Here is a 10,048-nt window from a genome sequence, read left to right as displayed (position 1 = left end):
GCAAAGTTCGGAAGTGACGTCGTACCCAGGAACTGGGTAAGTATACCCTGGGAACGATAGTCACGTGATTAAACTTGTAAACATGACTGGCAACGAGAAGCCGGACCCGGTAACCAATATGCGGCAAGCTTAATTAAGTCCCAAAGTTTTCTCTTCAATACAAGAGTTTACGAGAAATCTAGAAGAAGTCAGGCGTTTAAGTACATCATTCACAAGAAACAGCCCGATTTTGGAAAAGAGGGTAAGTTTTCATAAGTCATCTGTTTTCGCGCGAAATGTGATTATGGCATTTCTAAGTACGTGACTTTGTTCAACGTGATAGCCTTTATGACAGTCTTTTCCTAGATATTCCTAGAACTTCGTGATCTTTTTTCGAGATTTATTAAATAACGGTTGCATTAAGTTACAATTGTTTTCTCTTTTACCCAATCTTCCGATCTGCTTAGATATACTTTTAAACAGCATTCAAAAGTGTGAATCAGTAATATGTTTTCAAGTATTAGGCATTCTTTTATTATTCATGTATGCATAGTGGAAACTTCCATTTACGTCCATTTAACACAATGGAAGTGACAATGAACTTTTGTGCCCGTCTGTCAGTCATACGATATGCAAGACAATAGATTGTAGCTGTGTTTACTTTTAGAGCATGCTACACACTTGAAGTTGTTCTAACTTGTTGAAGAATAAACCTTCACACTTTATTAAGATTATGCAAAGAACATATGAAATTGTTAGCTGAAAAGTACAATCTGAACACAGAAAAAGGAGATTATAATCAGTATATCTTCTTTCTGAGACCACATATTCTAACCATGCTTTACCCTTTACAAAGGAGGCTAATTGGAGCTCCTTTTTATATCATTGATACATATTATCCAGATACAAGATCAAGAACAAATAAAACCAGTGAAAGTACATGGAGGGGAAAGTAGTGATAGCAATACTTTTGCCTTCAGAACTAACATCGTGCTGTCTGAACATTAGAATGTACATTAGAATACACTAATTAGAATTCATGTAAATAATTTTTATACTATCAGCTAAGTGTCTGGGCCTGCGCATTACGGCCATCATACGTCACTTCTGGGTTTTGGACTTTCCGGGGTCCGATAAATCCGCAACCCCCCTGGAGGACCCTCCTCTTCAGCTGAGCAGGCTGGACCATCCCAGAAGAAGACAGCTCAGAAAAGAGTTAAACGTGAACACACGAAAATAGAGTATGAAGCCAAGGAAGGAGGGGATGCAAAAGGCTCTAGCAGGTCTGCCAAGCCTAAAACCACACTCAGCAGTATCAAGAAGGAGAGATGGGAGCCAGAGAGATGGGGGGAACATCTAGAGAACATCAAGAGGATGAGGGCAACCAGAGATGCACCTGTAGACACCATGGGTTGTCAGACTTGCCCAGATAAAGATGCTGCACCAAAGGTTGGTGGTAAATCACATAAGTGTTGGGTTATGACCATTGGCATGTTATTATTATTATTGCACCAAATGATATAACATTAACTGTGATGATAAATGATATTTATAAAGGCAACAGGAAGAAATATGGACCTTGAATATGTTGTGTGGAGTTGAACTTTTTGAGAAGTGTTTTGAGATTTTGGAATAATTCTGAGTATCACGTTACCATGCATAATTATTATATTGGATTCTACATCTCTGTAAGTTGTAATCAAGTCCTTGCTGTAACCAACTTAACTTTGGGGTGTTGTGTCCAGCGGTCATCTAATACAGAGAAAACATTCTCAACCTTCTTTCTGAAATGCATATTTGTATGTGAGGTTGCAGATCTTCTTTCAAGTATTAATTGAGAAAAAACACTTCGGAATACTTTTTCTTGGAGTGCCACACCCCTTTTTTATGCATGCGTCCCCTTGTTCAAATACAACCATCAGTCAATGCATTGGTTCGACAGAAAGTACTATCTAACAGTCATGTGATGGTCACGGATGTCCAGTAACAAATTTGCAAGTGAGCCACATGATGTCCTTGTGACTAACGGATTAAGAGGTCTTCTGATTCACAGGAATCTTAATTGTACAACCAAGGAGGTTTCAGTCAGATTGAAACCCCCTATCTTGTACGGGTGAGTCAACATCATGAACATGGAATTAATTTGGCGTTGGCTTGTACCAATAAAATCTTAATTCTGTCAGAATTTTAAGCATTCAAGGTTAAGCACTGAAGAACCAGGCATGATAGGATAAAGATAGAATATAGTTCTTCGGTGCCTGTATTAATTCACCAGGTTGTATTATTTCAGCCAGTAGGTACCCATGTGAGTAATGAGGCTGTTGTAACGCACTCGAGGCACCTCCTCGAACACGGGACCCCATTTTTCGTCTCTTCCGAAAGATGGTGCAGCTCCGACAAGGATACCCTTCCCGGGATTCGATCCGGTATTACATATGTATCAGTGCTTTTTATTGTTGTTGAAACCAGCATCCACACAATCCAACTACATTGCCTTTCTTTGCTTGGGTTGTTCTGAAATAGATTGTTTAAAGGCAAGAGAGCATTTTTGTTAATCTCCTCTAAATCTCTTGCCTGTCGTCCTGTGCACCAGGTGAAGAGGTACCATGCGCTCATATCCCTCATGCTGTCCAGCCAGACGAAAGACCAGATGACATCTGCGGCCATGAAGCGGCTCATAGATCATGGTCTGACTGTGGACAACATCCTGAAGACCAGCGACCAGAAACTTGGGGAGCTGATATATCCTGTGGGCTTTTGGAAGGTGTTAAGAATTAGATTTGTTTTCATCATTTTTCTCTACATTCAGATAGGACAAGGCATTTGACAGATTTCCTTTGAATATGAAATGTCGGACAGCTATGAAAATCACAACTCCAGAGCTCCATGAAAATGAAATCTTCACTTCGAAGCCTAGAAAAAACTTTTGTCTTTAGATGTGCTTGGTTGCAATTGGTCTATATGCCACATTGGTTAGAAATGTCAGCCACAGCACTAAAGGTTACAATGGTTGCATATACTGAGCCAGTTGATTTAAGTCACATAATTGGATGACTGGTGGGCTAATTAAGTGCAAGCATGCTGGTATCTCGGAGACTTTATTCTGCGTGTGTACTGAACTTCAAGTTGGTTTTAATGAGCACTTTCAACCAGACAATTAGTCATGATTGATTAACCAATTTAGACGTGACTTGTTTATGTATCAGATTAGCTATTACAGTAAAGCTGGGAGTTGGAAGATATTGTGACATCGTTCTGTCCTTGTTTCTGCTTCCAGACCAAGGTCAAGTATATCAAGAACACCACCCAGATACTGAAGGACCAGTATGGTGGGGACATCCCTGCAACAGTAGCAGAGATGGTCAAGTTGCCGGGTGTTGGCCCCAAAATGGCCTACCTGACAATGGATGTAGGATGGGGAAAGGTAAATGAAGAACCGTTTGTTTTTATATACTGTATCATACACGTACATGTATGTCCATCTTTGTAGTCAACCGATGTATTGTCTTACTCAAGGAATGTGTGTTTTAGGCTGTCAACTTTACCGTTAATGATGAAACTAGATTTTACAATTAACAATTAGTAAAGCGCAGAACAAGTCCGTACCATCTCTATCATGCCTAGATTCAGGAACAATAATTTGGAATAAGAGAGATTAACTTTTGAGGATTTATTTTCTGTCTTTTTCAATGTCAGGTTGAAGGCATCTGTGTGGACACCCATGTTCATCGGATCTCAAACAGACTCGGGTGGCTAAAGAAGCCTACCAAGGTGCCCGAAGAAACTAGAGTCGCGCTTGAGGAATGGTTACCTAGGTTTGTAAAATGCATTTCACAATACCCTTAGAATCTGAGGAAAAAACTGAAGAATTTTTTTTTTTTTTTTTTTCAACTTGTAAACTCATGAATCATTTCTTTGGAGAAATTATTTCCCTTTACAATCTGTGGTGTCTGACATTGGCCTCATCAGAAAGAGTTACAATCCAGAAAATTACTTGTTCCAGTGTTCTTTTGCTTATATTTATAACATTGACCTAAATTTCTGAACCCAGCAACGGTAATGGTGCAATGTGTGATCAGCATGAATGTAACAGCTACACAGCCGCCTACGTTCTTGGCATCATGTCCACTTTGCTGCAAAGTACCTTGAGATTGTTATCTCTTTCAATTGCATGTCACTATGTAACATGTCGGTGCATTTGACTAGAAAGTGGTCAGGCCTTTGGTGTAACATGTTTCGCTGTGTTTCCCATTGATCTCACAGTGAATGTTTCAGAACGGTCATTAGAAAATTCACCACTAATGCTTCAAAAGACCAAGGACATTATATATACCAAGGACATTATATATAATTTTTGTAGTATGCAAGATTTTTTTTTTCCTTTGGGTAGATCCCAGAGCATTGCAAAGAGCTACACGAAGTTGCATATTTTTATTGTCATTTTGCTAAGTAGTCTAAAGCTAGCATGAATGTTTTCAGACCCATTGTACCATAGCTGCAGATTTTTAGTGCATTTGAAAACCATGACAAAACAGTATCACATGTCGGAAAACAGGCTATTCATTTTATTGTTCAAAATGACAAACTATTTTCAGCCGTTCTGGATGAGATATCTCCTATGAGACCACCAACCAGTTTGTGTAAACAATCTATTTAAGTCATTGTTAAGTGGTGTTGCTTGGAATTCAATCAATGGATGCAAAGACATAGATCCAGTTTCTGTAGGTCAAAATTTGAAAAGTCCATCTTTTTCAACTATAGAAAACTCATTTGCTGTTGATCATAACATCCTAGCATTAATTGATCCCAGTTTAGAAAAAAAATCAAGAAATAGTCATGTCTTGATCAGGGATACCCAGAATAGAGGTGTTCCAAAATTTGTTTTTCCATAGTCATGGAACTATCGTAGTCGTAGAGTGGAAATCATTGCCACCAAGTACAGTATGTGTATCCTCTTAAAAAATGTACAAAGGTTATGTGTGACAGTGTAAGTTAAAGTTAAAGTGACACGGGCATCTTGAAAAGACGCATAGGGGTGGCGGCCATCTCCATTTCTATAGCCCTTGGGCCACACACATTTGTGCAAGTCACTACAGCAGGGGGCTGGTCCGCTGGTAGTGATACTCTTTCCCAAATGCTGAGTGCTAAGCAGAGAAAGCAGTATGTACCATTTTAAAAGTCTTTGGTATGACCCAGCCGGGGATCAAACTCACGAACCTACCGTGTGGAAGGCGAGCACTCTACAAACTAGGCCATTGCACCAGTGTAAAGTCATTCAGTGTAATATAACAGCTGCTGCCATGCCCTGTGCCTGCATAGCTGGAGTTTTGATGAATGAAACTGTGTTACTTATTGAGTTATGATTACTTCTATACCATTATTTGTCCTGTCCCCAGGGAGCACTGGAGTGAGCTGAACTGGTTGCTGGTGGGGTTTGGACAGCAGACGTGCCTGCCTGTCGGTCCGAAGTGTGGCGGATGCCTGAACAAGGAGATCTGTCCTTTTGGGAAGTCTCAGCTCAGATATTCCAAAAACAAGAAGTCACCAAAAAAGTGACAGATGGAGATGACCACTAAAGGCAATGATATCATACAAGTCCCAGTAACTGATACCAGCTTGCGGTCTCATTTATCCCTTTGGAAATGCAGTAACATATTACTATGCTTTGATTTTAAGGGCAAACACTTCAGGAAATACCTGTTATGGTATATGACTAAAAACATTGGGATGGATAGTGTTTACACATCCAAATAACTGATCAGACATATCCATTTGGAACTCTTAACAAATTCTGCTGACCCTATACAAGCCATATGGTAGTTCATGATTTGGTGTTTTAAGGGCTCCCTTGGAAATCAGTTACAATGTTAACTGAAGGAACCGCTCTAAATATTGATTGATAAATAAATGATTCATTGATTGTTGAAGTTAGAAGACCAAGTTTTGTCTTGCAATAACAAGGAATACCACTTATCTAAAGACTTCATGTTTTAAATTGCAGAGTTACTTTAAGTTGCTTACCAAACAATGACACCCTGAAATAATATTGTTTGTGCAATGAATGACATCATCCATGCTTCCACTGTTGCCATGACAATGATATTTTATTTGTTATAATGTTTCTCGTTGTTTGTGCAACTATTGAATATTGCTAAAAGCTTGTTATTATGCAATGCTGAAAGTAATCAATGTTGAAAAAAAGTGAAATGTGGCAATAGCATATGTATGAGTACTGCAGTAACTGTTTTACTAATTGTTGTTTTGCATGTACTTTAACGTGACATATTGAGAGGTGATTTTGAAGTTAAATAATAATACAAGAGCTGTGAGCCTAAGATAAAGTGCTTTTCCACACCTAATTTGGTGTTGATGGCTGATGTTAACAGCACATTATGTATGTATCTATCCTAGATATGATTTTTAGTCTACATTTATGATAAGTTATTAGTCGTGCAGCTTAATAGTACAAAGGAAAGTTTGTAGTGGTGTTTAGTCATGATTGGATTTAGTGTAAATTCTGTTTGTTGACTAACCGTTTTAGGTTAGACAACATTTTATTTCATGGAGTATAGATGTGTATGTACAATGTATGTATACTCTCTTTATTGGATCATCATATCCCATGTTATTTTGTAGATATGTATGTCTATAGTGTATGACCGATGATGTACATGAAATAGTGCCATACATGTGTGCTGTTTTGTGTATCATATTATCTGGATGTTTAACCTTCATCGGCATAAGTGCCATACATAGATTATGTAGTCAGTGTGCGGTGTTCATAGGGTATTGGTGCTTTTATTAGTCCAACACATGTACAGCTCTCACGGCAGCTACTCCCCTATGTACAGTGTATAGACTAAATTACACTTCATTTCTCACTACCATCACACATTGTGGTCATTATTTTATTTTTATCACAGTCCACTTGAAAAGTAAATTGTTGAAAAAAAGAAACAATGTTAGAGTTTAGGTTTTGGCATTGCTACATTTGCTACATTGTACGGTAATGTGCTGACCTGCTGAAAGTGGGCTGGAATAAAAGCACCTGGTCATGAGTTCGTAAGTCTGTATAACGTAAACTCCCGCTGTCTGGGGCTATTATGGGGGCGGGCACTGTTGGGCCCCAAAAGTGCGATTCAATCAGTATGGATTCATTAACGGTTACAAGTGGTTACAAAAGTCTGTTTGATCCTAGACTTGCAGGTCATACAATTCCCACTAGTGGGCACTTCTAACCAATAATTTGACAAGAATCAGCAAAACCCAACAAAGAATTTGAACTTGAAGGATACAAGTCATGGCCTATAAACAATTTGACAGCTTCAGAGACAAACTGAAGGTCAGCAGGATATTATTAGAAGATAGGGCTGGTATTATGTTACATACTAGTATCCTTGGTATTTCAATCTTACTCTTTCATAGACAAACAGAAAAAAAAGGAATCAACCTTTGTTAGGTTTAACGTATCCGTAACAGGACACATCATATCTTATATAGAAACGTAGAATAAGATTTTAGAACATGTGCTATCCTATCGAAAGGTCTCAAAACATGTCAGAAGCACAGGCCACCCCTATTTTGAAATGGACCAATCTACAGTAAACAAAGATGGCTGCCAGACTCAGCCTTTTCGATTCTTTGACCTCTGAACAGGACAAGACTTGGTTTTCAAAGGACTTTGCATTCATTATAGCCCACTGATTAGTAACCCTTCCATCAGGGAAGTTTTAGATTATCTTCTGATTCAGTATCACCATGTAGGACCCTGAACTACATTGTATAAAGTTGACAAAGGGGGAGGGGCAGAGGTAGCAAATTATTGTCATACGATTAACCAATCTGAATTTCACTATGTTTGATCCAAGCACATACAGCATAGCCTACTACTTTGCAACATTTGTTGCAGTTTGCATTGCAACTTGGTGGTACTGCAATAACATACAACGACATAGGACTGCAATGCTGAATTCCTCTGCTGGGGAAGAGACATATTCCAAGTGTACCTCACCTGGGTGCCTTCGCTGTCGAAGTAACAGCCATGCCAGGGGACTCATGCTACAGAAGTTGGTGAAACACTTCCATGACAATAACCTTCCCATTGGTGCAGTACAGAGGGTCATTAAGGCACTACAAGTAGAGGAGGAGGACCTGGAAGGAGTCAGACACCCCCTACAGCAGCCGACGGTCCTGTACCTACAAGACCTGGACACTAAACCTGTGTGGACTGACAGTATCATGTTGGAACAAGATGTCAAAACGTTGGAGAAAAATGCTGAAATTTTACAGTCAGAATTTTCTGCGATCATTGGGGAAAATGGATGGAAGATTAACAACACCCCAACAGGCCAGTGGAAGGCACTGTACCTCATCAATCAGGGGGTTCCAGTCCAGGAGACTTGCCAGAAATGTCCGAAGACGGCAAAGATTTTAGGAAAGCTGAAGTTTCTGATGAATGACAGTGGTTTTGGAAATGCCTGCTTTTCTGTGGTCGATCCTGGGACGCATATCACAGGGCATTATGGGCCATGCAACGTACGAGTTAGGTGTCATCTAGGCGTTCAGGTAATATGCATTTCGTGTGAATCAAGTTCATGTTGATTGTTTGGAGTAAGGCCATGTACCCGGCCTGCCACATCGACTTGATTTACGGTATATGATTTTGATCTCACGCTCAGTTGTGTATATATTGTTATTTTTGGTTACTTTTTGTTCATTAGCTTATGTCATTTCCTTGTTTATGTTATTGAATCCGTTTATGTTCTTCTGTACAGGGCACGCCTGTAAAGCAGTGTGGTTAGCACTGAAAGCGTCCTACCCTGTATAAAGAAACAGAAATAAATAAATACCTCACATTACATAGATCAATCCTCTCTCGTTCAGACAGACTTGAGTCATAAATGTAGATTCTGCATGACTGAGATTCTTATGACTTCTAAGTATTTCAGATTACATTCTGTTACCATCCCTACACAGGTGCCAGAAGGATGTGCCATCACAGTTGGGGGGCGGAGACTGACGTGGACAGATGGCAGGTGTCTCCTCTTTGATGACTCCTTCTTCCATGAGGTGCATCACCATGGCAACCAAAAGGACCCGCCCAGAGTAGTTTTCATGGTGGACTTATGGCACCCTCAGGTGACCAGCCTGGAGAGGAAAGCACTCAACTTTCTGTACCCTCCTCAATGAAATCTAAGAACTTAGTCTCCAAGCAGACCTACGGGTTGGCAAAGACCGTATCCAACAGGCAGAAGGAGTTTTTATAGCCAACCCAAGTCTCATAGCCAACCTGAATGGGTTGACTATGAGACTTGGGTTGGCTATAAAAACTCCTTCTGCCTGTTGGATACGGTCTTTGCCAACCCGTAGGTCTGCTTGGAGACTATAAGAACTAGAGGATGTTGTTGTACTTCTCACGGAGATAATGCCATAGTTAAACAATATATCTACAGTCTTGAATCAGCACGATCATAACAGGTTTAGGTACAGGTCCGGACCTATACCTGTACCTGAACAATTTGAAAAATGTTTTTCTGAACTTCTTCAATAATGACAGAAACATAGATAAACTGTTTTCAACTTGTCAGTATATTTATTCAAAGAACACAACTAGGTTTCCTGCTGCCAAACTCGGCCTTGGCCTTGCTATCAAAACTCCCTGCCTGCCTGAATATTCGTAACGTTGTTCCAAGGTGCCACTTTGGTCCTGTTTGGTGGTGCATGACGTTAGGAGATCAGTGACAAAATAAGCACAAACTTGGGGTAAATTTATATCGATACAGTACCAGTACTTCATGATCCAGTATTTTGGACCTGTACCTAATCAATTTTTACTGTACAGTACTGGTACGCAGCACTAATGTACAGTACATGTACTTGGTGCAGTATTTTAGATAGCCTAGCCTGGGTACCATCCTCTGTAGTTTACCACTGGCTCATTCTTTTTGCATGGTATAGAAGTAGGAAGGTACTACGTATTGTACTGTGGTAGGGTTACTGTTACTGTAGCGATGGAGAAGAGGGTTTTTTTCCCCACTGATCCTCGACTACAAGGAACGAGCCATCACAG

General features: G+C 39.8%; 2 protein-coding genes across 2 annotated transcripts; both read left to right on the top strand.

Moving 5' to 3' along the window:
- The first annotated feature begins 1,118 nt into the window (after positions 1-1,118).
- LOC136440361 (endonuclease III-like protein 1) lies at positions 1,119-6,869 on the top strand. Its single transcript, XM_066436370.1, has 5 exons — positions 1,119-1,428; positions 2,573-2,743; positions 3,257-3,403; positions 3,676-3,794; positions 5,376-6,869. The coding sequence occupies exons 1-5, from the start codon at positions 1,354-1,356 to the stop codon at positions 5,533-5,535; spliced, it is 672 nt and encodes a 223-aa protein (XP_066292467.1). The 5' UTR covers positions 1,119-1,353; the 3' UTR covers positions 5,536-6,869.
- Positions 6,870-7,567: 698 nt separating this feature from the next.
- LOC136440360 (aspartate beta-hydroxylase domain-containing protein 2-like) lies at positions 7,568-9,206 on the top strand. The gene is made up of 2 exons (XM_066436368.1): positions 7,568-8,544; positions 8,956-9,206. The coding sequence occupies exons 1-2, from the start codon at positions 7,834-7,836 to the stop codon at positions 9,166-9,168; spliced, it is 924 nt and encodes a 307-aa protein (XP_066292465.1). The 5' UTR covers positions 7,568-7,833; the 3' UTR covers positions 9,169-9,206.
- Positions 9,207-10,048: the final 842 nt, after the last annotated feature.

Source organism: Branchiostoma lanceolatum, chromosome 8, assembly GCF_035083965.1.
Source record: "Branchiostoma lanceolatum isolate klBraLanc5 chromosome 8, klBraLanc5.hap2, whole genome shotgun sequence".
Lineage (NCBI taxonomy): Eukaryota > Metazoa > Chordata > Leptocardii > Amphioxiformes > Branchiostomatidae > Branchiostoma > Branchiostoma lanceolatum.
Note: the sequence above shows the minus strand (reverse complement) of the source record. Positions and strands in the feature narration are given on the sequence as shown.

Excerpts from the sequence above, each read along its gene's own strand:
- LOC136440361 (XM_066436370.1), top strand. The coding sequence starts at position 1,354 with ATGAGGGCAACCAGAGATGCACCTGTAGACACCATGGGTTGTCAGACT. Across the intron at positions 2,744-3,256 it reads ATCCTGTGGGCTTTTGGAAG|ACCAAGGTCAAGTATATCAA; the intron begins GTGTTAAGAATT and ends TTCTGCTTCCAG. Across the intron at positions 3,404-3,675 it reads TGGATGTAGGATGGGGAAAG|GTTGAAGGCATCTGTGTGGA; the intron begins GTAAATGAAGAA and ends TTTCAATGTCAG.
- LOC136440360 (XM_066436368.1), top strand. The coding sequence starts at position 7,834 with ATGTTTGATCCAAGCACATACAGCATAGCCTACTACTTTGCAACATTT. Across the intron at positions 8,545-8,955 it reads GGTGTCATCTAGGCGTTCAG|GTGCCAGAAGGATGTGCCAT; the intron begins GTAATATGCATT and ends ATCCCTACACAG.